This window comes from Chlamydomonas reinhardtii, chromosome 17, assembly GCF_000002595.2.
Source record: "Chlamydomonas reinhardtii strain CC-503 cw92 mt+ chromosome 17, whole genome shotgun sequence".
Lineage (NCBI taxonomy): Eukaryota > Viridiplantae > Chlorophyta > Chlorophyceae > Chlamydomonadales > Chlamydomonadaceae > Chlamydomonas > Chlamydomonas reinhardtii.
Window position 1 is genome coordinate 5,735,196 of NC_057020.1, and position 27,500 is coordinate 5,762,695.

Genomic DNA, 27,500 nt, shown 5'->3' on the forward strand with positions numbered 1-27,500 from the left:
CGCCGCCGCCGCCCGGCCGCCTCAACGGCGCTCACTTGCCGCCGCCGCCGCAGCAGCAGCAGCCGCAGCCGCCGCTGCCGCCGCCGCCGCCGCTGCCGGGCGCCGCCGCCGTCAGCGGCACACCGCTGGGCGCGGCGGCGGCGCTGTCGGCGATCCTGCACAGCTGGGGCCGCGACGCCCACACGGACGCTGCCCTGGCGGCGGCGCTGACCCAGATGGGCGTGCTTTTGCCGCCGCCGCCGCCGCAACAGCAGCCGCCGCGCAGGTCTCGCTCGCGCCGTCAGGGTCACCGCGGCCCCGCTGTTGCTGCCGGTGGTCGCGGCCGGCACAAGGCCACGTGCTCCTCCTCTCGCGCCGCGCTACACGGTGGAGACGAGGGCGCGGCGGCGGCATGCTGCCTGGCGCCACGCGCAACCACAGCTGCAAGTGCAGAGCAGCCGTCACAGCGGACACCGGCCGCCGCCGAAGGCGCCGCCGCCGCCGCCGCCCCGGCGCAACCGAACAACAGCTTCAACGGCCTGGTACAGCCGGCGGTGGTGTCGGCGTGCGGCGCCGTCGCCATGATGCTGCCGCAGCGCAGCGCCGCCGCCGCCGCCGCCGCCGCCGCCGCCGCCGCCAGCACTGCCGCCTCCGCGGCCATAGCTGGTGCAAGCTGGCAAAACGCGATCACGCTGGCGGCGCCAGCGCAGCCGATGGCGGCAGCGGCGTCAGCGGCGGCTGCGGCATGGGTGGGCGACGGCGCCGCCGCCGCGTCGCGGCTGCTGCACCTGACCGCGCTGTCCGGCGGGCTGCTCGCCGCCGCCTCCGCCGCCTCCGCCGCCGCCGGCGCCGACGCCGCCGGGCTGGCGCGCGCCGCCGTCCGCGCCGCCAGCGGCCTCCGGCAGCACTACCTGGTCGCAGAGCGCGACGCTACAGCCGCCGCCGCCGCCACCGCCGCCGCCACCGCCGCGGCTACAGCCACTAGTGCTACAGCCACCGCCGCCGCTGTTGGTGCGGCGGCGCCACCGCCGGATCTGTCGGTGTTTGCTCGGCGTTGGAGCTGCGAGAACGAGGCGGTGCGGGAGGCGGCGCAGCTGCTGCTTGCAGCCTACACCGAGCCGCTGCCGCTGCCGCCGCCGCCGCCCGCCGGCGGGCCCGCTGTGCTTGCGGAGCAGCAGGAGCAGCAGCTACGGCGGCTGCCGCCGCAGGCAACGGAAATCCTCAAGCTCATGGCACCCGCTGCAGCCAACTCCAGCACCCCACATGGCAAATCGGCGGCGCTGCCGCCGCCGCCGCCGCCACATCGCCTGTACCCCGCCGCCCTCATCGCCGCCGCCGCCTGTCTAGCACACCCAACCGCCGCGCCGCCGGCGCTGTTCGCAGCCGCCGCCGCTGCGCTCTCCGAGCTCATGTGCCTGCCGCTCATGCCGCCGCCGCCACCCACAGCAAGTGCTACAGCCGGCGGCGGCTACGGCCACGGCGTGTGGGCGCCCGACGGCGCGCTACTGCCGGCGCTGGCAGCCTCGGTGCTGACGACGGCGCTGGGCGGCAGCGGCGCGGCGGCGGCGGTGCGGTGGCGGCGGGCGCTGCAGCCGTGGGACGTGTTTGTGGACCGGTGCGTATGGCGTGTGTATGTGTACATATGTATGACGTGGCGTGTGTATGTGTACATATGCATGACGTGGCGTGGCGGGCGCGTGTGTTTACTAGGGAAGGGCGAGGCGGTGCGGCGCATGCATGCACACACATGCCACTCGGTCCCTCCGCGCTTCACGCCGCACTCCTCACACCTCTCGTGCAATCCCCCAGCATACCACACCGCTCGCCTCGCCCTTGCCATCGCCCCCGCTTTCTCAACTCCGCACACACACGCGGTGTCCTTCCTTGTCCTCACATCAACACGCGATGCGCACACACAGGCGGTGCGGCGCATGCAGAGGCGGTGCGGCGCATGCATACACACTCTGCCACACAGATCCTCAGTACACTTCATTTCCCACACCTCCAGCACGCCACACCGCTCGCCCCCGCCCCCGCCCTCGCTCTCGCCTTCGCCCCCGCTTTCTCACATTCGCACGCACACACTCTCTCTCGCTCACACACACGCACAGGCTGCTGGCGGTGGTTCATGCGATGCCCACAGACGCCGCCGACCCCACCTCCTCCTCCGCCTCCTACCTACACCCACACCACCTTGCCCTCTACACCTGCTCGTCAACCGCCTCCGCCTCCTCCACCGCCTCCTCCACCTCCCGCCACCCACCCGCCTTCCCCGGCCCCGTCCCCGGCCCCGCGCACGCCCACGGGGCAGCCTCCTCGCCCCCCGCCCTGACCTCCTTTGTATCCGGAAGCAGCGGCGGCGGCAGCGGACACCACGGCCACAGCGCCAGTGGCAGCGGCCACGGCAGCCACCACCACCATCACCAGCAGGTGTCAGCGGCGGCGTTGGCGGCGCTGAGGCGCGTGAGCGAGGCGGCGGCGGCGCTGCTGGCGGCGGCGGCGGCGGCGGACCTGCCCGGACTGCTGGCGGGGCTACGGCGCTTCTCGGCAGGTGGGGAGATGCACGGCCGAGCACAAGTGTTTCATTCGGCGCTTTACGTTTGCGTTCACGTTGTGCGTACCGCATGAATAACGTAGCAGTTGCGCTCTCCTATCTCCGCCTCCCCTCTCCCTCCTCCACCTCCTCCAACCCTGCCTCGCCCCACCTCCCCTCCCACCCCCACGCCCCTCCACACCCACGCCCCTCCACACCCACGCGCCTCCACCCCCACGCCCCTCCACCTCCCCTACACCTCCCCTCCCACCCCCTCCCACCCCCACCTCCCCTACACCTCCCCTGCAGGCGATCATCTGCCCCTGCACCCGCACGTGGCGGTCGCGCTCCGAGCCCTGGCCGCCGCCGGCCCCGGCGGCCGCGCCGCGCTGGCCCGCAGCTGCCCCCAGCTGGCTGCCTACCTGTGCGGCAGCTGCCTGGCAGCTGCCGCGGGGCGGCTGCGGCCCGACCTGCAGCGGCTGGGCTACATGGCGGCGGCGGACGTGGCGGCGGCGCTGGGGCCGGGCGGCTGCGCCGCGCTGCACGCAGGCAGCATGCAGGTGCGTGTGCGTGTGTGCGTGCGTACTTGCGTGTGTGTGCTTGCGTGTGTGTGCGTGCGTGTGTGTGTGTATGTGTGTGTATATGTGTGTGTGTGTAATGCCGTAAGGGCTGCGGTGCATCTCTCCACCCTCTACGACCATGCCTCGCATCTCCCCCTAATCACACACATTTGCAGTTCGCGGCGGCAAGCCCGCTGCCACTGCCGCCGCCCACGCCCCTGCCCGGCACCAAGGTGCCGCTACCGGGCCCGACATCATCATCAACGGGATCCGGATCTCATCGGAATCCGGATCCGAATCTGGGTCGGCTGCCGCGCTTCGTGACTGTGTACGACATGGAGCACGGCGCCGCCACGTGGCAACTGCCGCTACAGCCTGGGCCGGAGGCGCTACTCCCCACCCCGCCCGCCCTGGCGGCGGCGGCGGTGGCTCCGCCGCCGCATCCGCTGTGGTCGCCGCCGCCGCCGCCCGCGTCCTGCTCTGTGGCGGAGCAGCTGAGGGCGGTGGCGCGCGGCGGCGTGGTGGCTATGGCGTTCAGTCCGCAGGTGTGTGTGTGGGGGGGTTACACGCAATTAGTTTACGAAGTGAACTTGATGGGGCGGGGACTCCGGGGGAGGGGCCGCGGTGCCGGGTTGCGGGGCTGGGGCTTGCGCTGATAAGGGACGCAATCCACATGGCCATGTGGTGTGTACCGCACATGCCTGGGGGGCTACTGGGTACGGCGGGAGTGAGGGCCTCCATCACACTTCCCACTTCACACGCCGCTGACTGGTGCCGGGTGCCCCCATGGCCACCCGCACAGGGCGACTCCCTGGCGGTGCTGGTGCATGGCGTGCCGCCCTCCCCCTCCCCTTCCTCCACCCCCCAGCCGCCGTACGACGCCGCCTCCGGGGCCCCTGCCGCCGCCGCGGGTGGGGTGCCGCCGCCGGCCGCGCCGCGGGCGGCGCCGGCGGCCGTGCCCCTGGCTGTGCTGGTGTTCTCCCTGCGCCTGCCCTGGTCGGCGCGTCTGGGCCTGCCGTTGCTGGGAGGAGGAGGGGGAGGAGGAGGGGGCTCGCAGCCACTGGTGGTGCAGCCGTGCCATTGCTGGCTACTGCCGCCGACAGCCTTCGGGGCGCCGGCAGTGGCCGCGGCGGCGCCGCCGCCGGCGGCGTCGGCAGCGGCGGCGCGGGTGCTGGTGCCGGTAGAGGCACGGGTGGAGTTGTTGGATGGGGTTGCGAGGGGCCCGGTTGCTGTTGCGTACGGACCAGAGGTTGGGGAGGAGGAGGAGGCGCGGGTGGCGCAGGCGGAGGCGCAGGTGCGGGCGGCGGCGTGGGAGGCGGAGGAGGCGCGGGCCGTGTCGGCGGTGGTGGGGCGGGTGTATGGGCTGCGGTGGAGCTCGGCGAGTGCGCTCGACCTGTTGAGCCGGGGGAGGGCGGTGGTGCGGCTTGCGTTTTAGGCGGGCGGGCTTGCGCGCTCTTGCAGCGTTTGGAAAGGAAGGTAAAGGAAGGCGAACAGCCGGCACGACCAGACCGGCCGCCGCGACTTGCTGGCGGCGGCGGCGGTTTGCTGGAGGCAAAGTTGGAGGGATTGCTCGACTAGGCCGCGCAGGCAAGGCTGGGAGGTGGACTGGCAGGATGTGGGAGTGCTTGTGGACGACGTGGAAGGGGACGCACGTGGAAGTGGTTGATCGTGCGCAAGCGGTTGCGACTCCCAGCGACTCTGCGCACCAGCATGCGCGGCCCAATCGCGACTCACCGCCCCCAGCAACACCACAGCATGCGCGCTGATCCTTGAGTAGCTGCGTACCCAAACTTTCTCTGCTTTTGTTGAGGTGTAATTTTACTTTCCCCAAGCGAAAAGCAGGACGAGCGTGACTTCTACACAGCGCAGTTAACCCGTTTTGCGTGCAAACGTAGCCGCTTTAAAGCTTATCAAGGGACGTTTATAGCTTGGAACTCTTAGAATGGCGGAAGTGGTGAGGACAGAGATGCCCCCGACGTCACCAATCCCGGTGCCGCCGCAGGCGCCCGCAGCTCCGGCACAGGAGCGTCCATCTGAGAATGCAGCCCCATCAGCGGCGCCAGTCAGCAGCGGCGCTGTGGCCGCGGTCGTGGCTTCACATCCGCACGAGGAGGAGGACGCCTCGGCGTTTGAGTGCAACATTTGCCTCGAGCTCGCGAAGGAGCCAGTGGTGACGCTTTGCGGACATCTGTTCTGCTGGCCCTGCCTCTACCGGTGCGCATGGCCTCTTCGGGCGCGGGCCAACCGAGGGCCGGTGTTGACAGGCGCTTGGCTCCTGTGCAGGTGGATGCAGTCGCCGACGTGCAATAACCGGGCGTGCCCGGTGTGCAAGGCGGGCGTGGAGGTCGATAAGGTGGTGCCCATTTACGGGCGCGGTTCCGAGCTGGCCAGCACGGTACAGGAGGCCGTGAAGCCGGTGCCGCCTCGTCCTGCTGGACATCGCCCTGCGCCCGTGCCGGTGCGTTTGGCCTAGCTCTTCACTGCAAGTGCGAGTCTTTGTCACCGCATGCAAAAATGCGCACTTGTGAACAGTCGCTCCCTCGGCCTTGCAGGTCACTGCCGCGCCAGGCCAGGTTCCGCAGCAGGGAGTGCTTCCATCGTTGTTCGGCTTCCACCTCGGACCGGGCCAGGGCTACAACGAGGCGCTCACGCCCGAGCAGCAGCACCAGGTGCGCGACACCCACCGCCCAGCCGGGTCTGGCCTCTCCCTCGCTGATAAGCGCACCCCATTGGACGCCGACCTTCAGCGCATGCGCCATCAACGCGTTCTACGGCATCTGCGTTCGCAGCCCATCTAATCCCCCCAGTGGCCCAGTCCCTAGGCCTGCGACATGCCCACGCACCCCTGACGCCTAGGCTTTGCAAACTGCGCCCTCCGCCCGCGCAGGCTTTCCTCTCGCGGCTACTGCTCATGCTGGGCTCCTTCGTCATCATGTGCCTGCTGCTGTTTTAGGACAACAACACCAAACGAACTGCTTAGAGGTGAGGGGGATAGCGTGAACGTCGATGGTGGAGGGAATGCCCTGCGGCAGGGCCGGGTCCTGCCGGGCTGGGGCACCGTGCGGACTCGCGCCTGCATGGTTACATGAGGACCGTGGGTACGGGTTGCGATCTCAACGGCGGCGTTGCAGGGGCACGGGTCGAGGCAGGCAAGGGGTCGGGAACCGCGGGGCGTTACGTACGGAACAACTGCCATTGCATCGTGTGTGCTGAACGGTTGCTTCACCCCCTCCCCCTCCCGTGATGTGCCATGCAGTTACTTGCGCCACAACACGCAGCACATTGCGGTAGGACACCTGCAATGCGCCCGGTGCAGCGGCCTGGCTGGGCCGCTCACAGTTATTCATAAGGCATGGCAGGGTGCGCGTCGTGTAGATCCACAACGGGCCACACAGCGGCGCTGCTCGATGCGTAGTACTGACGTAATGCGCGGGTTTTGGTAATGAACACACACAAATGCCGATGCGATACTGTTTGTGCTGTTTGTGTCCTCTTTGTATGGCTGGTCGCGTGTCAACGAGGGAGGAGGGATGGTGGAATGAGGGAGAGGGCAAGGGCAAGGGGTAAAGGCGGTAAGGGCGAGGGCAGGGGTCTGGGAGGGGAGGGGGCGTGTCTGGCCCGTGTCGGGTTGTTTTTTGGGGCTTGCGCTTTGCAACGCCCCTCCGGCTCCGTAGATGCGGTATGGCCCCTTACCCATGATGATGAGGACGGGTGGCAGAGGCAGAGGTGCGGTCGTTAGCCTGTCGGGATAACTTCGGGTTGCGGCGAGCACGGCTGCGGGGAGGGGCGACGGCCAGCCTGCACGTGCGTTCGTTGGATGTGAGATTGCGAGTGCGTAAGCATGTGTCGAATGGATCGGGAGGTAGCATTTAGTTTTACTGATGCCCTCGCGGTGGAAACCGAAAGGAGATGGCGATGGTTAACAGCGGGCCCTGGGGGCCTCCGCCCGACCCTGCGCCGGTGTGTGGTGGAGGTGCAACGATCGCATCTGTGGTTGACGCGGGGTCGCGGGTGGTGGCTGCGGCGGCGGCACAGTAGGCTTTGACGTTGCATGCTGTACTGCCGAGATGTGTGGCATGCTACTGCTGCCGCCATAAACACAACGGAATCCCCGAAACGAACGGGTCGGCAAAAGTGGGGGGCGGAGGTTGGGGAGCTCATGCATGGTCCATGGGTCTCTGGTCGCGGAGGTGGATTCTCTCTCAATGTCTTCTTCTCCGAGAGAGTTGCTCGCTGCAACATTGCATGTAGCAGATGCCTGCAAGGAGGGCTGCATGGAACTGAGATACGATTATGCATAGACGCCACGGACATGCGGGAAAGCAGCTTCCAGGCAGGCGCTTTGCCGATGGCGTGGACGTCTTTGGCCTGTTTTGGGGCTTACTGTGTTACTGTTCAGACATGGCGGTGCATGCGCGAGGTGGCTGTACGTCGAAAGAGATGGGAGAAATGTCGCGATGTTGGGAGAAGAGCGTGCAGAGCGGTTGCGGGAGGTCGACAGGCATAGGGGACTCGCATGGTGGGAAAGGCGCGCAGCCGTATGTGCTGCTGTTGCACGTGTGCAGGATGTAACATATATGTATGCGACGTCATAAGAGGAGACGATCCCAGTGTGCAAGCACATAGAGACCACCGAATGCTGCCGAGGCCTAACTCAAACCCACAAGTGCCGGACCCCCGGTGTGAACGTGTATGGGGTGGGGGGGTTGAACAGCCCCCAGTCCCTCTCCGCGCACACACGCCGTAATGTACACCTTGCCAACAGTAACCCTGCATCCAGCGCATTCCGTGGCATTTCATCTGCACATCAGCGCATGGACCGAGTCACTGCTGTCACCTCCAGCGCGAACCTGAGACTAAACTTATGATCAGGGTAATTCTTCTCGAGGAGCGAAGCACACAACGACGTGCACTGCATCAGCCTTGTCTTCCTTGTCACAACAAACACGAACTCACGAATCCCTATCGTGTATTTCACAAAAGAGCGCCATTGGGAGCGCCACCGGTAAAGTACGGAAAGCGTACAGCAGGTGAACTGTGAAGTGCGGTTGCAGTTCAACTAGCGTGTGCCTATCCTACCTTGAATGCTGGTAGCTACAACTAGATAGCTGCCCATCCCTCAGTCGCTGTCGCACAGGTCTGCCTAAGAAACTACCGCACTCTGTACATGCGCACGGTGCACTCCGCCCGATGCACTTTTCGACCACGGCATCCTGACACGCCCACGGTGCACATGCAACTATCACGCCGCGTCCTCCCCAGAGCAGGAGGGCGGCAGGCGCGCATGCGGCCAGCCGCCAGCCGCCAGCCAACGCCCACCCTACTCCCCAACTTACATAGCTATCGGGATTACGCCGCCCTGCCACAGCTGGGCTGGCGACTGATGGCAGGTCGGCTGGCGACTGGGGGGGTTACATTCATGATTAATTAAGAAGTGAAGTCGTAGGCAGGTAGGGGGGGGTCGCTCATATGCGCACCCGCAGCAGCCCCGCCGCCGCCTGAATGCACTTGTCCCCGCCGTCCACACTGGTCGGCAGGCCGCCTGCGCGCGTGTGTCAAGGAGACAATGGGGACTCATACCACGATGAGCACCCAGAAATCCAGTCCGCGGCAAACCGAGGTGTGATTACTACAAAAATGACAAGCGCGTACGGGGCAGCCAGCCAGGGCCGGTGTGATGGTTCGAATCACATGACAGGGTGAGTGTATGTATGTGTATGTGTGCGTGTGTGTGTATATGTGTGTGTGTTAAAGAGCACAAGGAAAACGTTGCGCAAAGACAGTGTATGCGATGCAGCAAAGCGACGGTTTACGGATGTTACCTGAAGTTACCTCGCATACCTGCTGCGGTGAGCCGCCGGTCTTACCAACCGGAAATCGCGCAACCCCCGCTACTCTAACCTCGAGGGGGATTAGTGTCCACACGCTCTCAAGGGTGCAAACCCATGCATGTGCTCACGGTACCGTGAGGCCCAGGCACTCCTACAATTCCTAGCTCCGCGTCGCTACTCCTGGCCGCTAAGTCCAAGCTCCCGCCCAATCCTCGATGAAATTCTCACCTACGAGCGAATAAGAAAACAACAGAGCACAGGGCGGCAGCAGGGGAGTGTCACGAACAAGAGCGAAGGAACATGTTAGCGCGGCGGCGCGCGACGAGCAAGAGCAAACACGCAGCCCAGTTCCAGCCCAATTAACTATACTAGGGGTTGCGCGATTTAGGAAAGAGACGGAGGGTGGGCGACCACGAGCAAGTACCGGTAAACAGGCGGGGGACGGCATGGGCGCATGCATGACGGCAAATGCAAATGGGGTGTCAGCACCATGGGCTGGCGGGGGAAAACGCTAGGTACTGTGTGTGTGTGATGCGGCTCGCGGACATCAAACAGGCATGCGCCGTATGCCAGGAAGCGAGAGCCTAGCCGGGGAGCTCCTCAAACCCGTCCTTCCCTGTCCCAGAGACTCCATAGCCTCCTCAGTCCCGTCGCGCGGCCCTCCTCACCGTGGGGGAAGTCGCTGCACGCGCGGTCCGGAACCAGCCCCGCGCCCCGCCCGCTTATGTCGTAGCCCGAGGGCGTGAGGTACCTGCGAGTGCGAGTGCGAGGCGCCGAGCCAGGTCGGCGGGAGGCGCGGGGGTGAGGGGGAGCCGTAACGTGCCGTGCCGCCACCGAGTGCCACCCTCAGACATGTTGGTGACAGCTCCAAAACAGTCATGTGCACAGGCGATGCTATTGTTGTGATGACGACAGCGCTGCGTTGTCGCTCACTTTGCCACCGTGACTCGCACGCCGCCGTCGTTGCCATCCCTCAGCGGGAAATAATACTGGGTGCGGCAAAAGGCGAAACGAGTGCGTTAGAGAGCAGAAGGGAAGGCAGCACGCATGAGTGTGTGCCATATGCTTGCGTGGCCTGACCGTACGACATGTCCACCACTACCGGTTCTGTGCACATGTGTGTGTGTGTGTGTGTGTGTGTGTGTGTGTGTGTGTGTGTGTGTGTGTGTGTGTGTGTGTGTGTGTGTGTGTGTGTGTGTGTGTGTGTGTGTGTGCATGTGTGTGTGTGTCGACATGTCGCGACCTGACCATGTCAAACAATGTGCACACAGCCATACGTAGGAGCATGCCTGCCCAGGACGCACCTGCACCAGTCCCTTGCCAAAGGTGGGCTCGCCAACCAGCGGCGCACGACCGTTGTCGCGCAGTGCTCCCGCAAACACCTGCACATGTGCGCACACACGTGCGAGGATCAGATGGACGGGGCCGTCAATGGCTCCTGCCGGGCTGGGCTTCCACACATGGCTGCGATCAATCCTTCGCATCAAACTACGCGTGATAAGTTTTGTCTCAGGTCCATTAAATCCTCCCGTGGCAGTTCTTGCTGTTGCCGTTCGTGCCCTCCCGCCCTGCTTCCCCCCTGCCCCCAGCAGCGCGACTGTTTCCTTTTGGGATTGTTGCAGAGTCTGTCAGAGTTAACCCCCTGCCCCCACCCCCCTTTCTGCACCCCACCCCCCCTCCCCCACCTCCGACGCGCTGGCCGTGCTCCTGTTGCCCAGCAGCACCACCGGCTTGGCTGCCAGGCGCCCCGGCAGCGAGGGAAACACCTCCTCCGGCAGGGAGCCCACCTGGGGGGTTGCAAGGATTGGTACAGAGACGTGTAGCGAAGTAGACAGCAGGTGTGGTGTTGCGCGTACCGATGACCGACGGTACGGGGGCGGGTATGGGTGATTGGGGCGGGGAGGCAGCCGCCATGGAGAACGGAGTGAGTAAACCACAAGTTTGGGGGACGGCCGTGGTGTTGGTGGTGTTGAGTGGGGATGCCGGGTGATCGATGCCAAGCCCAAACCAGACGAGGGGTATGGAAGCGGGGCAGATGGGTGTGGAAGGGCAGGAGCCGCCACCGCGGCATCCTTGTGCGCTTTGCAGACACTGCACCCCCACCACGCTGCGGTATGCCTGCCGTGTGGCCGATGAGGCCTAACCCATGGGTTGACAATGGTTTGTTTTGGGATTGGAATGAACTACCCCCCTCCCGGTTTGGGCTGGTATTTACACACACACACACACACCCAGACTGAGACCCAAGGTTAAACTTGGAGCGCGCACTGCATTTCTGGGTTGGGCGTCGACTCCTTGAGTATTGGGATTTCATTGGGTTCTGGCAAGTACTCCCCAGCTGTTACACACACACGCACACACACTCTCTCTACCGTATTACCACTCTTCACGCATGCACGCACGCACGCACGCACGCACCCACCCACCCACCCACCCACCCACCCACGCACGCACGCACGCACGCACGCACGCACGCACGCACGCACGCACCTGCCACACCGTGTCGATGACCTCCTCCGGCCCGCGTATGGTCTTTGCGAGCACGTCGCCCTGATCCAGGAAGAATGAGGCGCACGCCAGCGCTTCCTCAAACACACCGCCTGCATCAACACCCACACCACCATCACGCTATAAGTAGAATCTTAAGAAGTCGAGATTGCAGAGGAATTGGAGATTGCAGATGAGGCGTCGAGCGCGTGCGCCGGCGTCGAGAGCCTGGACGGTATGAGGGGTTTCCCTGTGTAGCCCCAGCAAGCGTGTCAAACCCTGGGAGCCCCATTCCGTGATTTTCCCCCTCTTCCCCCCTCCTCCTCACCCGGGTTGTTCCTCAGATCCAGCACGTAGCCCACATTGGCCGGGTCGGGCTCGGAGCGAGACAGCGCCGCGGCCAGGGCGGTGGTGGTCTCACTGCACGCGTTTTGGGGTGTGGGAGTGTGGGAGTGTGGGGGGAGCTGCTCATTAATGACGGAGTACGGCACGTGAAGTACGGCATGTGACTCGACAACCGGGTGGGAGGTGTAGGGTAGACGGCGGGATGGGGGCAGTCGGATGTCCTCACCACTCTCGGTAATGGCGGGCGGGAGTGGCGGGAGTGGCGGTCACGGGTCGCCCACCCCGGGTCCCTACCTCCTGCCTCCCGCCCCCAACCCCGTGCCGCCCCGCCCCCTGTGCTACCCCGCCCCCTGCGCTACCCCGCAGGTTTCACCCCTGCCCTCCTGCCCTCCTGCCCCTGCCCCCGCACCTGCCGAAGTACAGCAGTCGTACGTAGGTGGCGTAGAAGCCGGGCGGGCCCAGCTGCAGCCGCGACACCTGGGGTGGGGTGGGGGCAGGAGGGGAGGTGGGGAGGTGGGGGCAGGAAGGGCCGATGTGGGGGCAGGAGGGGGAGGGAGGGGCGGTTTGGGGGTTGTATAACCAGCCCAAACTAAACCAAACCAAGTTAATGTCGCGGAGCACAGGCAGAGGCATTAGCTGCAAGCGGTAATACTTATGGGAGCAGGAGGGGAGGGGAGTAAGCCGTCCATGCCGGACAGGGTGGAGGCATGCGGGGTTGCCCAAACAGGGCAGGGGTTTGGAAAGCTCGTGGCGGGATTGCGTCAGGCTGCGGGGCATCATGACTACATCAATAATTGTCTGACTAACGAGGGCATGACGCATGCTGCGTGTTGCACGAGGACGCCGCCACGCACCTTGATGGCCGGCTGCGGCAGCGCTCGCCGCTCCACATCCATCACCACCACCTTGCCACTGCTACTGCCACCGACACTGCTGCTACTGCCAGTGCTGCTGGCACCGACACTGCTGCTACTGCCACCGACACTGCTACTGCTACTGCCAGTGCTGCTGGCACCGACACTGCTACTGCTACTGCCAGCGCTACTGCCCGCAGCCCCCGTCGTGAAGCTGACATTGGTCGTTGCTGCAGCAGCTGGGGGCGCCGAGGCGGCGGCGGCAGTAGCACCACCACTGGCGGCAGTAGCAGTAGTGGCGGCAGTAGCAGCAGTGGCGGCTGGCACCCACTCCAGGGTGGCACTGGATCCGGCGGGGCCGCGCATGAGCGCACGCGCCTGCTCCAGACCCAGCTCGTCAACCCGCGTGCCGTCTGTGTTGTGTGCGGGGGGGGGATTACATTCATGATCAAGTGAAGGCATAGGCAGGTACGGGGGCGGGAAGTAGTTCATTGCAATCCCCAAATAAGCCATTGCCAACCCAGAACCCATAGAGCGCGGGAGCCACGGGGGAGGAGGTGGCGGTGGCGTTGGTGTGGTTTTCGCCCGAGCGCAAAGGCTAGGGTGAGTCCGATTGCCGGTTGGACACATAACGAGGGGCCCGGGCTCCGCAACGAGGCAGACACGTGGGCAGCACTGCTCCCTGCCCCCCCTGCCCCCTCCCACTGTCCCCTCCCACTGTCCCCTCCCACTGTCCCCTCCTACTGCCCCCTCCTACTGCCCCCTCCCCTGCCCCCTCCCCTGCCCCCTCCCACTGCCCCGCCACTCCTGCCACCGGGCCCCCTCACCAATGCTTATGAGGCGGTCGCCGCGCGCAATGCCCGACGCCTCCGCCGGCGACCCCGCCAGCGGCGCCAGCACCAGTCGCCCGCCCTCCGCCGCCACCGGACCAAGCTCCACACCCAGACCTGTGGTGTGATGTGGGTTTTGGTGTTGTGGTGGCCGGCGGGTTGCGGGCGGGCGGGGAGGAAAGGAGGGTGGAGAGACCACGGAGCCGTGCGACTTGACACGTGGCAGGGGATAGCACGGGGGCTGCGATTACTCCCGATGTCAGATCCAGCACGTTGCAGTGTTGAGCCCCCGCCACCCGCTTTCTCTTTACTTCTTTCATACCATCAACACAGTACGGTATCCTCTTCCAAAACCCCACCACGCCTCGGCCCCCTCCCATAAGTACCGTTTTATCGCTTGCATCTGTCGCCTCTGCCTGTGCTGCGCTACAGTAGTTTGGCCTGGTTTGGTTCAGTTTGGCCTGGTATTAACAACCCCCTCGGCAACCTCGCCCCCCTCACTATCACCCGTCACACGCCGCTGTCACCCACCCGACACATACCGCTACTGCACCTAATGCGTCTCGTCAAGCGTCCTAGTGTCTCCTCATCCCTTTGGGTGGCATGACGGAAGCAATCCCGCCCCGCCGCCCCAACCACCCCCACTTTCACTCCCGCTCCCCCTCCCCCTCCTTCCTACCACTCCCCCTCCCCCGCCCCCTCTCACCCCACCCGCACTCCCGCTCACCCACGTACTGGGCCTGCAGGTACGACTGCTCCGATGGCAGCGGCCGCCGCAGCGCTCGCCGGAACGCGGCCGGCGGCAGGAACTCGGAGTACGGGTCGTGCAGGCGGGCCAGCATTGCGGCGATGGCGGCCTGAGGGGCGGGTGGGGGTTACATTCATGATCAGCTCAGGAAGTGGTAGACGGTTGGCAATCTTGTGGGGCGGGGGCAGGTAGGGTTTGGAGGGAGGAGGCGTGAGTATGCGGGTGTATGTGTATGCGTGTGAGTGTGTCTGTGTGCACGCGTGTGTGCGCGCGTGTGGAAGAATGTGTATGCGTGTGTACGTGTGTCTGTGTGTATGCATGTGTGTGTTCGTGTGTGTTGAAGAAAAGAGATTTGTGTTTGTACAAGAAGGGAGCGTGCGGACGCTGCGTGTACGGCTGTGATGGGTGCGGCACGCCACAAACGCACACACCTGCAGCTGAGGCTTGGTGCGGATGAGGCCGTCGGGCTGGGCCTGCGTGTGTAAATGTGTGCGGGTTAAAAGAAACAAGAAAATGGAGCCCGCCCATGTGTGCGTGTGTGCGTGTGCATTAGGGAAGCACAAAGCGAGAGGGCGCGCGTGTGCGTTTGAGACAGAGCACGGACAGGAACGGATTGTTGCATACATGAGATCCCGCCCGCACCACAACACGACGTCAGGTCCGGCCCTCCGGCCCTGTCCCCTCTGCCCCCTTGCCGCACTCGCTGCGCTGCCCCCCCTTTCCTCCCACCCCCACCCTCAGCCCCACCCCTGCAACGCACGCACACACATACACACACACACATACACACACAACCTCACCCCCACCTGCAGTGTGTCAAGCAGCACCCCGGCCCATCCCGCCTGGCTGAATGCCCCACTGGCGCTGTAGTGCTCACTCGCCACGACCTGGAGGGCGCGGGCGAGGGGAGCCGTTCACGGAAAGAACGGATTGATTAACTCACAAGTACTAGTTTTGAAGGAGGTAGGTGCAGGAATGACCAGTAGGGTGATGGTGAGTACCGGGTGGACAGGCGGGTGAGAGGGGTGAGGTTGCGGGGTTACCGTACAGGCATGAAGGCAGTAACAAGACGGCGGGGTGGGGGCATGGCATGCGGTGTCATTTAATGCTATGGGAGAGGTGTTTTGCGGACAGCAGTGTGTGGCAGCAGCAGACTCTGCGCCTGCGTCTGTCTTTCCGCCTCCGTGTATTCCGCCTCCGCACGATTGCACCTCCATCCCCCTCCCTGCCTGCCTCCACCTCAGCCCCCACCTCAGCCCCCACCTCAGCCCCCCCCCCCCGCCTGCCCCCACCTCAGCCCCCACCCCAGCCCCGCACCTGCCACGCCTTCTCCAGCACCTCGCGGTTTTCAGTGCATACCTCGCCGCACGCCTCCTCGCGCGGACACACCTCGTCCTCCACGTACGCCGCATACTGCTGCAGCCTGTGCGCGCGTGCATGTGATTGTGTGAATGTGTTTAAAAAGAACAAGGAAAACAGAGCGCAAAGACGTTGCATACAATGCAGCAACGCGACGGCATACGGATGTGTGTGTGTTAAAGAGCACAAGGAAAACGTTGCGCAAAGACAGTGTATGCGATGCAGCAAAGCGGCGGTTTACGGATGTTACCCGAAGTTACCTCGCATACCTGCTGCGGTGAGCCGCCGGTCTTACCAACCGGACATCGCGCAACCCCCGCTACTCTAACCTCGAGGGGGGATTCGTGTCCACACGCTCTCAAGGGTGCAAACCCATGCATGTGCTCACGGTACCGTGAGGCCCAGGCACTCCTACGATTCCTAGCTCCTCGTCGCTACTCCTGGCCGCTAAGTCCAAGCTCCCGGATGTGTGTGTGTGTGTGTGTGTGTGTGTGTGTGTGTGTGTGTGTGTGTGTGTGTGTGTGTGTGTGTGTGTGTGTGTGTGTGTGTGTGTGTGCATACGTAAATGTGCGTGTGTGAGAGTGTGAACGTGTGTGTACTTGCGAGTGTGGGGCAGGCAGGGGAAGCCGGATGGCAAGCACACCGCAGATAGCAACACACGCCCCAAGGGCACACACATATGCACACACACCGCTCAACCCCGACGCCAGTGGGTGTCGTGCCCCGGCTCATCAAGTCAACACATCATCCCTCCCCCCCACACACACGTACCCACCTGGTCATCGCCTGCCGTGCATCCTCCGTGAACAAAGACATGTTCGGCCCCTTGCCGTCGCCGCGGTCCCGCACAGCGCTCTCGTACGCCGCAACACCGCTGTACGTCTCATTGGTCGTGGTGCTGCTGCTGCTGCTGCTGCTGCTGCTGCTGCTGCTGCTGCTGCTGCCACTGCTGCTGCCATTGCTGCTGCTGATGGCGCCCGCCGCGTGGGCCAGGGATGGAGCATAGCGTGCTGGGGGTGCGGCGGGGGCGAGTAGCAGCACCGCGCTTGCCAGCGCCGCGGCCGTGCCGCGGCGTAGCCGCGTCAGGAGCGAGTGCTCTACGTTGTCATTGTCGTGCATGACGCGATTAACCTGGTTGTTGTGTGGGGAGGAGGGGCTGGCTGTGGGCGCCGAGCGATCCGCGCCATCGGTGGGGATGGCGCCGGGCCTGTGTTGCGATTGCCGTGCGCCTCCGAGTGACCTGATGCAGCCGGATCTGGACCTTCCACAACGTGTCGCTACATGGTATGAGCTAGAAGCACGCGACGCTAGCGACGTTGGAGTTCGGCGCTGGAGTTTGGCGCTTGAAAGTGATAAATGCGCAGTACTTGTCGCTAGCGGCGGCATCGCCCGTGCTCATTCCACGACTAACGTCTATGCAGTTGTTTGCTTGCAGCAAACGGCGGCGATGCTGTGGTCAAGTCTGCGACCACAAGTAGGGTTTTAAGCGGCCCTCACAGCAAGCAAACTAACAAAGCTGTGTGGGCAAAGTATGTCAGTATTGTTGCGATATGTGTTGCGATTCACCCGCTCGCTGGCATCACTTGCCCAATCGCGGCGCGCTCTGATGCGTACAACCTGAGGGTCCCCGCCCGGCACCATCTCGGCCTCGCCCCCACCGCAGCCCTGTGCTCAGGAGTCAGGACCAGCTCTCGCCCGTCACTGTTTTGTGGAATGACTGCACAGCACAACCCTGTCTGCTGCCACGCCGAGATTCCTCGCCCCTGCTCAGGGGGGGGTAGAATCTTCCGAAACAGACCCCATGCCTCAAATGGATAGAGCTCAACGAGAAAATCACGAATCCGCTTTCAAAATCGAAAATGGGTTTCTGGGTGCAAAGTTATGACCCCTCAAAGTGGCCGGTCGGTCGGTCGGTCGGGGGTCCCAAGAGGTTTTGCACAGGTTCGTGCCAAGTTTTGTTCCTAGCGCTTCTGTCCTGCAGCACGCGGCGCAATGGGTGCAGCTCAACGATGCGTGCGTAGGTATACCCCAGACTCAGCACACGTGCATAGTTTGGGGCAGTTTGGGGAGGGGCATGTCGGCATTTCGGGAGATGCCTGGGGAACTGGTCAGGGACAGGCCGGTGCCGGCCGGGTTTTGCATGGATGAACGTGTCAGCACATTTCGTATCATCAAGTAACATTGAAGTAAGCCCATTGCATAGCAGGCCAGTCTATCAGGATACTTGTCGGCAGCCGGGCCACATGTCCACATGTCCACATGTCGGTCGGCCAAAGTGTGTTCCCAAGGCGGATCATCAAGCATAGCGATAGAGCTCACCGAGAGCAGTCAATTGGCACCAACCTGACAAAAAACTAAGGGGTTCTGAGGGGGTTTTGGGGGGTCGTACGGCAGGGGGTGTCGGTCGGTCGGTCGGTCGGGGGGTCCGGGCATGGGGTCAAAAAAGTTTGTTCCTACCCCCCCCCCCCTGCCCTGCTGCCCCGTAGGACAGACTCATGACACACAGGGGCAGGATTGCAGGAAGGGATAGGGCTACCGGTACATGAGCGAGGGCACGGGACCTCGGAAGTGTTGGCAACATCTTACACCAGGTCAGCCGGTCAGGTCGGGTCAGGTCAGAGGTCTGGTACTCGGGTGACTGCCGTACTGCCCTCAACTCCTCAAGCTGTGCAGGATTAGTATGAGGGAGACGAATGTTGCCCGGACCCCAAAGCCAAGCGCCGGACCGGTCACAAAGTACAGTCCCCGAGGGGACGACCGCCTGGCCTGCAACTCTGCAATCCTCTCCTGCAATTCTGCAATCCTGTTCAGATACTCCGCACCGTTCCAGCCTACGCACGCACCCCTGCGGCCCTGCCTACCACACCTAGCACCTAACCAGAATGCTGTGCTCAAGCGGGCTCTACATCAGTACAAGTCCGAGCCCTAACTCTAAACATATCTGCTGATCTGAGGAGCGGCCAACACGCTAGTGCTGCGGCCCGAACCCGCTCGTCTTAGCCGCCCGCCCCCTCGCCAGCGCCACGCGTTCGCGCTCCTCCTCCTTGCGCCGTTTGAACTCATCCAGCTCCACAGCACCCTGTGTGAGCGTGTAAATGCGTGAGATCAAGGGTCACGCGGCGCACATGGGAAGCAAACACGTAGATTGTGTTATGCAATGTGCATTTGCAGTCAAGGGCGGCCGCCTATGCGTCACAGAATCGTTGTCATTCATGAGCATGTGTCGTGTGCGCGGGCAACAATGAGCACGGTACGCGAAAGGTTGGGGTGTGTGCCTTGGCGCGGGACAACGTGCGCTTAAGGATGGCGCGTGCGTGTTTGCGCGTGTGCATGTGAGCAGTCAGTGCGCTTACAGTTTACAGCGCGTGGCAGGGGAGGGCAAGTAAGGTGCTGTAGAGGTACGGTGTGTTTTGGGCGCAGCGCTCCGCTTACACCAACCCTGTTGCGGACTCGTTGCCCTGGCTCGAGGATGGTACTCACCCTCAAGTCCACATCAACCAAGCCCCGCATGCTTTCCTCTGCCTGCTCTCAGCGCTGCCTGCCTAACACGCTGCCGCGGCCTCCCTCCATCCCGCCTCCGGCCTCCCTCCCGGCGGCCTCCCTCCCTGCCATTCGCCGTCTCCCACCTTGTGATTGAGGTATGCGGACATGTGGCGTGCAAACGCCTCCTCCTCGGCCCGCTTTCGTGAGGCCTCCTCCGCAAGCGCGGCCGTCTCCTGCACATCAAGAGCAAGCGCAAGAGCAATAACGCGGCCAGTCAGTCTGTTGACCTATCCGTCGGTCAAGGGAACGGTTAGGAGGCGTTGCTTGGTTTGCAGGGCTCATCTAGGACCTCAAGCCCATCCTCCCTGCTCCCATCTATCCCATCCTCCTCCGTCTGCTCCCACCCTCCTGCCCTCCATGTACCTCACCTCCGCCCGCCGCTGCCTGAACTCCGCCAGCGCCGCCTCCGCTGCCGCCTTCTCTGCTGCCACTTCACCACGGTGGCGCTCCTCCGTCAGGCGTGCGATGGCGAGCTGCTCGGTCTTCCACACTGCCCAGTCTACCGGGTCAGGCAGATCTACCTGAGGGAGGAGGCGGGTGGGGGTGGGGAGTCCCAGGCATGACCGGTTAGGAAATGGCGGTCTTCAACTTCAGTTTTGAGACCCCCCTCCACAACGCACCATGCCACCCTCCATCACAGCAGGCACAGCCTTGCGGCACCACCTGCATACCCAAACATGGACCAACACCAGCACCCATTTTGGCCCCCCTGCATCGCAGCACACCAAGCTGTGTGCCGTGCAGCCCTCTACCCAGCCCACCATTCAGCATGCGCCGAGCCACCAACCCACCTAGCTACCCACATCCAGCCCACGCCCTCCCTGATACATGCCCGCCGGTGTGCCTGTGCCTGGTACCACATTCCACTTTCCCTACACACTCTTTCACACCAAGCCCTCAAACCACCATCCCCGGCATTACCCACACACCCCAGCTTACCATCTGGTCTGGCCGTGAGCCAGGCTTGGGCTTGGCCTTGGCAAGCTGTGTGAGGGCCTCAGGTGACAGCACTTGTGCACCCTTTACATGCTGGGTGTAGGCCCGATTGGAGGATAGCAGCTTTTGAATGTCCTTCTGGACCTGTGCGGTGCATGTGATTAATGTTTAATGTGGAGTTGCGGTAGGTGTGGTGCTGTGTGTGGTGTGCTATGGTGTTGTGTATACGTACAGGTTGGGATGAGGTGCAGCAAGGTGGAGGGGGAGAAGGAGGGGCATGGCTGGAATGGGATGGATAGGAGCATGTGCGCTGTGTCATGCATGCACTTTGGTTTCTGCCATGCCATGCTTGCAATGCAAAGCCATGTGATATCATGGTGACAAATGCATGCTGGCCCTCATGCCGCATCCCTGACCACATTGATGCACATGTGCACCCGCCCCACACAGGAGTCCAATGCCATTCATGAGAACCCTGGAATGACATGCACCACCACCCAACAGCCAGCCTACCATGTTCTCTTGCCATTTGCATGCCACAATTTCTACTGCCGTTTGTGCATCACACACATTGCACATCACAGCATGCCATGATACCAACGGCACACATCACATTGTACACACAGCATGCATGGCACATGCTAGGGCACGCTGCCCACACACCTGCTTCCTCAGCGCCTGCTGCTGGATGGCGTGTGTGGTCTGGGTTGCCGCTGCATCACCTCCCTGCCCCATGGAGTAGCCACCATGTGCCTGATGCTGCTGATGGAATGGGCACGCCATGTCTGGAGCACCTGGTTGCTGTGCTGATGTTCGCCGCCCACCACTAGACACTGCTGCTGCTGCTGCTGTGGCTGCTGCTGCTGCGGTAGAGGCATGCAGCCCCGCTCTTGCCAAAGACCCGGATCCGGATCCGGGTCCGGAGGAAGCTTGTGCTGTGTTTTTCCCTGTCCCAGGGCTGGCCCTCCCTACAGTTCCTCCTCCAGCTCCGGCCACTCCTCCGGCTCCAATCACTACTGCTGCTGCTCCTCTGCTGGTGCCTGATGTAGTGGTTGCCGCTGTTGCTGTCCCAGGATGTGCAGCTCTGGACAGCCGCGACCCATCAGCTGCAGTGCTGGCAGGTACTGCAGGCCTGGCCTTTTGGCCGCCGCCTGAGTTTGTCAGCGACAGACCCACTGAGCCCGCAGCCAGCTGTTGCTGTCCCGGTAGGCGTGGTAGCAGCGTCCCTGCGATCCGTCCGGGTGCAAGAATTGGGGAATAGGTATACTGCTTCTTCATACTGCAGGAGTGGTTGCAGACAGCAGGCTTTAGTTGAGGGTGGGGTAGGATGCGGTGGGTGTTTTGGGGGGCCCCTGGTGCAACACCACGGTGCTTGCCTGGCCCCGCCGACGTGGACGCTGCGGCATGAGAGCCCTCTCTTCGCTCCGAGTAAGCCATACGTACGGGCCTTCAGAGGCAAGGCGTCCTCAAGAGGACGCCCAAATGTGCCGAAGGGACGCGGGTTTTGACACAGGACTAGCTCAGAGCGCAGTTACTAAGCAGTTCAAGCACTGAGTGATTTGTTCCAACAAACGATAATTCGGATAAGCGGACTAAGGTGGTAAGCAGTTTTTCAGAACTTGGAAATTGGAAGTCCGGGAATAAGCGATTTTTGTTAGCGGTGGGCTCTTGGAGAGAAGTATGCATGCATTGCCTAAACCTATACCAATGCCCAGACGCAAGAGCAACGGAGAGATGCACACACATGAAGGACGTCACCGCATGCAGACCTTCTTTTCGTGTCGGCTACTTCATTGCAATACATTACTGCCACATACTTCCCAAACTACACAGTTAGCTTCATCGAGACGCTGTGTAGTCACGCGTTTTCTACGACGTATCCTCGAAGCTCGCTCTGTTTTTTGCTATCATGCATCCTGTGAACCTGTAACTTAAGAATGGGATCTGGTAGCTCAAAATGGCGGGCAAAGCGAGGTGCCGCGGTATGTGAAGGAGAGCATGCTGGCGGTTTTGACTCCTGCTGGCCCTGGCGCCGGGTGGGCGTGGTGTGGCTCCGTCTGCCAACAACGTCTGAGTTTCCTGCAGTTGGAAATCATGGCTAACAGGTCCGCGTGTTTTCGCTGCCTGCGCGTGCAGGAAGCTTCGTCGACCGCGGCAGCCTCAGCGACCGCAAAAGCACCAGCTGCAGTGCAGCAGAATGGGAGCAGCAGCAAGCCACCGGCTGGCGTCTCCACGCCCCCGGTTGTGGAACCATCTTCGCGTGTATCGACAGCGAGCTCGGGTCCAGAGAATGAACCCGAGCACAAAGGCGCGGAGCCCCCCCTGAACGAAGAGGACCGCATGGATTACCTTTGCAAGCTAGGCGTCCTCGATACGGTGCGTTGCGCCATGGTGTCCCGACGTTTTTTCCTCACGTAGCCGATGCCAAATGCGGGGGTGACGGCGCCTCACTGTTGTTGGCTCGTGCGCGCAGGAGCCGGAGAAGCGCTTCGACGACATCACGCGGCTGTGCTGCCTCGTGTTCAAGGTGCGGAGCTCAGGGGAGCTTTCGGGCGCCCCGGGCAAGCGGGCCTGGCTCTGCAACCCTCAAGTACCCACCGTACCGTACCGGTGTTTGCAAGTCGAGTTCACTGTCGTTCTCGCACCCAACTCAGCTGAGGCCCATACCACCACAGTCCACAACAGTCCACCACCACAGTGCGCCACCCGCCCAGTTTCAAGCGCCGCCCGCGCGCCCCATGCACACACGCGCACGCGGGACGCGGGGCCTTGGGGCATCATGGATTACTGCACCCGGACATCTCGCCCCCCCGCCCCGCCCACTAGCTCCCGTCCCCTGCCCGCCTGCAAACCGCCCCTTCCCCTCCGCTTCCCGCGCTCTTCCCGCACCCGCAGTGCCCCATTGCGCTGGTGTCGCTGGTCGACAAGGACCGGCAGTGGTTCAAGTCTGTGCAGGGGCTGCCCGTGCGCCAGACAGACCGCAAGTCGTCCTTCTGCGCATGGTGGGTCTGACTGGGGGCGCCGGGGGAAGGCCCTGCTGGTGGGAGCTGGGTGTGGGGGCTTTGGACCTGCCAGGCACGTTCGGGTGGCGCGGGAGCGGCTTGCGGGCGTGACCCAAAGTATTGAGCGCAAAGGTGGTATGGTAGTCAACTGGTAACGTTCGAAGCAACGCGGGCTGAAGCTATGCGGGTTAAAGTAGGCAGTCCGGGGGGGGGGGGTTCACCAGTCCATGAGAAAGCAAAGCAAAAGAGAACACAACAGGGGGAGTATGCGCAAGGAGCACGCGCGCTCCAAGACGTCTGGCGGCCGTTGTGGGCTAGTCCAGCCAGCGGCGGATCGGGCCAGGAGCAGGGCCACAGGTCGGGTGGGCAGGCCCTGGCAGTCTGAGGGCACTGACCAGCGACTGACCTATGGGCTGCTCTGCTGGCCCGGGTCCCAGCAGCTGGGTAGCTGGCAGCAAACGAGCTTGTCAGTGAGCTCGTCAGTGCGTAGGCGTGGCACTGCAGGCGCCAGCGCGGCTTGCCAACAGCGCCCCATGGCGCCATGGCAGCACATGGTGACAGCACCAGCCCAGTTGCACCCGCGCACCCGCGCACCCGCACACCAGCGCATCAGCACGGTGCCAGCACCACAGCAGCCCAGTAGCCCAGCAGCACAGCAGCAGCACAGCAGCAGCACAGCAGCAGCAACACAGCAGCAGCCCAGCAGCAGCACAGCAGCAGCACAGCAGCAGCACAGCAGCAGCGCGGTGGCGGCGCTGTGGGGCGCAGCAGTCCGGGCCGCGCCGGTGGGCTGGGGTGGCGGCGCTGACAGCTGGCTGCCCGGTGCGCTGCAGCCAGCTCGGCCGCGGCCGCAGTCGCCAGTGGTGGGCCCCGTAACCCGCAGGCGCCTTCACCGGGGCTGGGCCACTCAGCAGCTGCGAGCGAGGGGGCGAGTGGGCGGCGGCAGGGTGGGGGCGGCGGCACCGCTCTTCCCGGCGAACTGAACAATTACATGGCGGCAGCTGGTGGGCGCTGCGGCATCTGTGGGGGCTGCGGCAGCTGTGGGGGCTGCGGCAGCTGGGGGCCGCCCTGCCCTGATCTGCCCTGGCCGGCAGCACTGTACAGGCAGCAGCGAGGCAGCAGCGCAGCAGCACAGCAGCAGTGGCGGAGGCCATAGGTGGAGGCCAATGGCGGAGGCCAATGGGCGCGCGGCTCAGGGGCAGGGGCGCTCGGGGACACCGGCCCATGCGATGCGCCCGCGTGCGTCGTAATTGTAAGGGGCGGGCGCGCGATTGTTGTTTCCCAGCATCAACACGCGCTCTCTCTCCCTCCCTTCCCCCTCCCTCCAGGACGCTGCTTCCGGAGCACCCCGAGGTGCTGGTGGTGGAGAACGCGCTGGAGGACATCCGCTTCCGCAACAACCCGCTGGTGAGGGGCTGGGGGGAAGAGAGGGGCAGGGGAGGAGGAGGCAGGCGGGAGAGGGAGGAGGGGGGAGGAGGGAGGAGGGGGGAGGAGGGAGGAGGGAAGGAGGGAAGGAGGGAAGGAGGGAGGAGGGAGGAGGGAGGAGGGAGGAGAGGAGGGAGGAGGAAGTTAGAGATGGGTAGAGTTCCAGTCCCATGTAAATTGGGGGAGGGAGCAGTGGTGCTGGGTGAGCGGCGTCCAGGCGTGTTGCCATACAGGGGCCGGGTCACTGGGTGGCCGGGTGGCAAGGTGACTGGGGTGTCCACTGCCGTGGGCCGTGTGCTTGAAACACCGCACACCGCCGCAGTCCGCTCCTGCCTTCCTGCACACGCGGCCCACACGTGTGCAACAACACAGACCTTCCGTGTCATCGTGTTAACACAAGCACACACGTGCGTCATTCGCACATGCACACACACACACACACACACACACACACACACACACAGTCACGCGACGCTCGGTAAAATGGTGGGTATCGGTAAGTAACTCCGTCGCGTCATTGGGCGGGCTTTCGTTTCGTTTTTTAACACACACACACACACACACACACAACACACACACACACACACACACACACACATACACACACACACACACACACACACGCACACACACACACACACACACACACGCACACACACATGCACACACGCACACACACACACACACACACACACACACACGCACACACACACACACACACACACACACACACACGCACACACACACACACACATGCACACACGCACAGGTGCTGGGCTCGCCGCACATCCGCTTCTACGCCGGCTGCCCGCTGGTGGCCACCAACGGGTTGCGTCTGGGATCGCTGTGCATCATCGACAACAAGCCGCGACAGTTCGACGCCGAGAGCTGCAACATGCTGGCCAACATGGCGGAGATGGTGGTGGGTCGGGGGCTGGCGAGGGGAAAGGCGGTCCAGGGTTTGGCACGCGGGCAAGGTAGCACCGGGGAGCTGCAACATGCTGGCCAACATGGCGGAGATGGTGGTGGGTCGGGGGCTGGCGAGGGGAAAGGCGGTCCAGGGTTTGGCACGCGGGCACGGTAGTTCCGGGGAGCTGCAACATGGCGGAGGGGAGTTGTTGCGCACGCCTTCTGCGTCAGGGTCTGGCTCTGGCTCTGGCCCCCGCACCGGCGCCCACAAGCCCAAGCCCGCGCGTGACGTGTGTCCATGGCGTGCCCCTTGTGACGGCGTCCTTCTTTGCCCGCGGCCGCTGACTGCTGCCTGCCTGCAGGTGCGCGAGATTGAGAAGGACAAGCTGATCGAGGCTCAGAAGATCAAGAGCGAGATGCTGTACCGCGAGAACAACCAGCTCATCCGGGCGCTGGACTGCTTCAAGTGAGAGAGATGCGAATAATGTTATTTGTGTTGCTGGTGGTGGTACGCCCGCACGATCCCGCACACACCTTCCTGACACGTGTTGACACCCCCCTCAACCCCCGTTGTTTTCCCCCTCTCTCCTCGCTCCACACCAGCGAGGGCATCATGCTGGTAAACATGTCGCTGCCCGCCTGGCCCATCCTGTTTGTGAACGAGGCCTGGGAGAAGGCCACCGGCGTGGCGCGAGACGCGCTCACAGGCGATGCCTTCTGGTCCTCCTTCGCGGTGAGATGCTACGGTTGCTAGATGCTGCCAACATTCTCATTGCTTTCGTGGGTCAGGAACCACTGCTTGTATCAACACATTGCCAGTTATGTTTTCAATCAACACATGCCGCGTTTTTCTTACCTGCGCCCGACATCACCTTTTTTCTCCTCGCAGACCGGCGACGTGTCTCCCGAGGCCAGCCGCGTCAAGTTCCAGTCGGCCATCGACGCCCAGGACGCCTTTAGCATTCGCGTCTTCGTGCAGCCCGCCAAGCCGGACTCGCAGCAGGGGCAGGGGCAGGGGCAGCAGCGGGTTGGCAGCAGCAGCGACAGCGGCGCACGGCGCTGCCTGAGCCTACAGTTCCGGTGCGCGCACAACTCCACCATGGACAGCTACATGCCGTTGGTGAGGGGGCGGGCGAGAGGGGTCGGGCGAGAGGGGTCGGGGGCAAGGAGCGGGGGCGAGCGGGGGATGGGGTTGTGAACACTAGCGCAAGCTGTAACAAATCACAATGAGCTAGCGCGGTACAGGCAAAGGCGACAGGTGCAGAGCAGTGATACTCGCAGGGGGAGTCGTGGCGGGGGCGTGAGGTGTGGGGGGATGAAGGCTTTGCATGTTGGATGGGGAGGGCATGGGCAGTAACACGGAGGGATGGAAGGAACACGAGGCTAGCACGCACCGACGCGCTCTTCGGCTGCGTGCTAGGAAGCACAAGGGGCAGGGTCAACAGTGCGTGCGCATAATGTGTGTATCATATGTGTGTGTCTGTGTGTTTGTTTGTGTGTGTGCGTACACAGGTGGGCATTCCCTCCATCCTGTCCGCGGCCCCAGTGGCCGGCGGCCCCATGTACTACTTCGTGACCCTCGTGGCGGAGGGAGGCGCCAGCGGCACTACAGGCGACTCGGCGTCGCTGTCGCAGGTGCGTGCGCGTGCGCGTGCGCGCGCTGTTGGTGGGTTGGAAAATTAGGGGAGGGGCTGTGACACGTGTGTGTGTGTGTATGTGTGTGTGTGTGTATGTGTGTGTGTGTGTTTGTGCGTGTGCTTGTGTGTGTGTGTGTGTGTGTCTATGTGTGTGTGTGCGTGTGTGTATATGTGTGAGGAGCTTGTGGTGGGGTGCGGGTGCGGTCAGACACTGCCGCTGCTGCTGTCGTCCTCCCTAGGAAAGTCCGGGTGTGGGGCGGGCGCGGCTCCAAGGCGGCAGCGGCAGGAGCACAACACATGCACGACCTCTCGGTCCCTCGTGCCTGGACCCCTCTGTGCCTCTCTTCCTGTGCTGTTCAACCCGCCCCCCCCCCAACGCGTCTACGCTGCAACTGTACCTGCCTACGACTTCACTTCTTAATTAATCATGAATGTAACCCCCACACACACAACCCCGCACGACCCTGTTCCTCTTGTGCCTTCCTTCGACACAACCCCGCACCCGCCCTACACAGCGCGGCT

At 63.5% G+C, this 27,500-nt stretch overlaps 5 protein-coding genes across 5 annotated transcripts in view; 3 read left to right on the plus strand and 2 right to left on the minus strand.

Annotated features, from left to right (window-relative positions):
- Positions 1–4,810, plus strand: part of CHLRE_17g739050v5 (uncharacterized protein) — a 13,712-nt gene extending 8,902 nt beyond the window's left edge. Inside the window, exons 6-10 of the mRNA XM_043072608.1 lie at positions 1–1,594; positions 2,091–2,530; positions 2,822–3,072; positions 3,249–3,617; positions 3,875–4,810. The exon at positions 1–1,594 is cut by the window's left edge and continues 1,118 nt beyond it. Of these exons, the coding sequence (XP_042915067.1) occupies positions 1–1,594; positions 2,091–2,530; positions 2,822–3,072; positions 3,249–3,617; positions 3,875–4,507 (3,287 nt within the window). The 3' untranslated portion in view covers positions 4,508–4,810. The remainder of the gene's footprint in view (positions 1,595–2,090; positions 2,531–2,821; positions 3,073–3,248; positions 3,618–3,874) is intronic.
- Positions 4,811–4,858: 48 nt separating this feature from the next.
- On the plus strand, positions 4,859–7,656 carry CHLRE_17g739100v5 (uncharacterized protein). The gene is made up of 6 exons (XM_001691609.2): positions 4,859–5,286; positions 5,356–5,530; positions 5,625–5,741; positions 5,880–5,886; positions 5,960–6,054; positions 6,329–7,656. The coding sequence occupies exons 1-6, from the start codon at positions 5,015–5,017 to the stop codon at positions 6,419–6,421; spliced, it is 759 nt and encodes a 252-aa protein (XP_001691661.2). The 5' UTR covers positions 4,859–5,014; the 3' UTR covers positions 6,422–7,656.
- A 6-nt stretch (positions 7,657–7,662) lies between these two features.
- On the minus strand, positions 7,663–17,050 carry CHLRE_17g739150v5 (uncharacterized protein). The gene is made up of 15 exons (XM_043072609.1): positions 16,302–17,050; positions 15,485–15,590; positions 14,974–15,054; positions 14,599–14,640; positions 14,147–14,276; positions 13,417–13,536; positions 12,590–13,002; positions 12,145–12,212; positions 11,719–11,810; positions 11,394–11,503; positions 10,589–10,690; positions 10,208–10,285; positions 9,837–9,892; positions 9,572–9,654; positions 7,663–8,614 (listed from the first exon to the last, which is right to left on the minus strand). Exons 1-15 carry the CDS (start codon positions 16,643–16,645, stop codon positions 8,538–8,540), a joined length of 1,902 nt encoding a protein of 633 aa, XP_042915068.1. The 5' UTR covers positions 16,646–17,050; the 3' UTR covers positions 7,663–8,537.
- Positions 17,051–18,096: 1,046 nt separating this feature from the next.
- Positions 18,097–21,698, minus strand: CHLRE_17g739201v5 (uncharacterized protein). The gene is made up of 6 exons (XM_001691468.2): positions 21,382–21,698; positions 20,669–21,231; positions 20,009–20,149; positions 19,438–19,590; positions 19,153–19,242; positions 18,097–18,605 (listed from the first exon to the last, which is right to left on the minus strand). The coding sequence occupies exons 1-6, from the start codon at positions 21,440–21,442 to the stop codon at positions 18,495–18,497; spliced, it is 1,119 nt and encodes a 372-aa protein (XP_001691520.1). The 5' UTR covers positions 21,443–21,698; the 3' UTR covers positions 18,097–18,494.
- Positions 21,699–21,821: 123 nt separating this feature from the next.
- CHLRE_17g739250v5 (uncharacterized protein) overlaps positions 21,822–27,500 on the plus strand; it is an 11,909-nt gene continuing 6,230 nt past the window's right edge. Inside the window, exons 1-11 of the mRNA XM_043072610.1 lie at positions 21,822–21,987; positions 22,142–22,381; positions 22,479–22,532; positions 22,901–23,007; positions 24,336–24,414; positions 25,202–25,354; positions 25,704–25,807; positions 25,945–26,074; positions 26,231–26,461; positions 26,854–26,976; positions 27,494–27,500. The exon at positions 27,494–27,500 is cut by the window's right edge and continues 72 nt beyond it. Of these exons, the coding sequence (XP_042915069.1) occupies positions 21,943–21,987; positions 22,142–22,381; positions 22,479–22,532; positions 22,901–23,007; positions 24,336–24,414; positions 25,202–25,354; positions 25,704–25,807; positions 25,945–26,074; positions 26,231–26,461; positions 26,854–26,976; positions 27,494–27,500 (1,273 nt within the window). The 5' untranslated portion in view covers positions 21,822–21,942. The remainder of the gene's footprint in view (positions 21,988–22,141; positions 22,382–22,478; positions 22,533–22,900; positions 23,008–24,335; positions 24,415–25,201; positions 25,355–25,703; positions 25,808–25,944; positions 26,075–26,230; positions 26,462–26,853; positions 26,977–27,493) is intronic.

Bases quoted from the DNA above. Each gene is read 5' to 3' on its own strand.
- CHLRE_17g739100v5 (XM_001691609.2), top strand. From the start codon at position 5,015: ATGGCGGAAGTGGTGAGGACAGAGATGCCCCCGACGTCACCAATCCCG. The intron at 5,287-5,355 runs GTGCGCATGGCC...GCTCCTGTGCAG, and splicing joins TGCTGGCCCTGCCTCTACCG to GTGGATGCAGTCGCCGACGT. The intron at 5,531-5,624 runs GTGCGTTTGGCC...TCGGCCTTGCAG, and splicing joins ATCGCCCTGCGCCCGTGCCG to GTCACTGCCGCGCCAGGCCA.
- CHLRE_17g739150v5 (XM_043072609.1), bottom strand. From the start codon at position 16,645: ATGCACGACAATGACAACGTAGAGCACTCGCTCCTGACGCGGCTACGC. The intron at 13,003-13,416 runs GTGAGGGGGCCC...CACACAACACAG, and splicing joins CGACCGCCTCATAAGCATTG to ACGGCACGCGGGTTGACGAG. The intron at 10,286-10,588 runs GTGGGGGAGGGG...GCACATGTGCAG, and splicing joins GCACGGCCAGCGCGTCGGAG to GTGTTTGCGGGAGCACTGCG.
- CHLRE_17g739201v5 (XM_001691468.2), bottom strand. From the start codon at position 21,442: ATGGCTTACTCGGAGCGAAGAGAGGGCTCTCATGCCGCAGCGTCCACG. The intron at 21,232-21,381 runs GCAAGCACCGTG...GACGGATCGCAG, and splicing joins GTCCACGTCGGCGGGGCCAG to GGACGCTGCTACCACGCCTA. The intron at 18,606-19,152 runs GTGGGAGACGGC...ACGCTCACACAG, and splicing joins CCGCATACCTCAATCACAAG to GGTGCTGTGGAGCTGGATGA.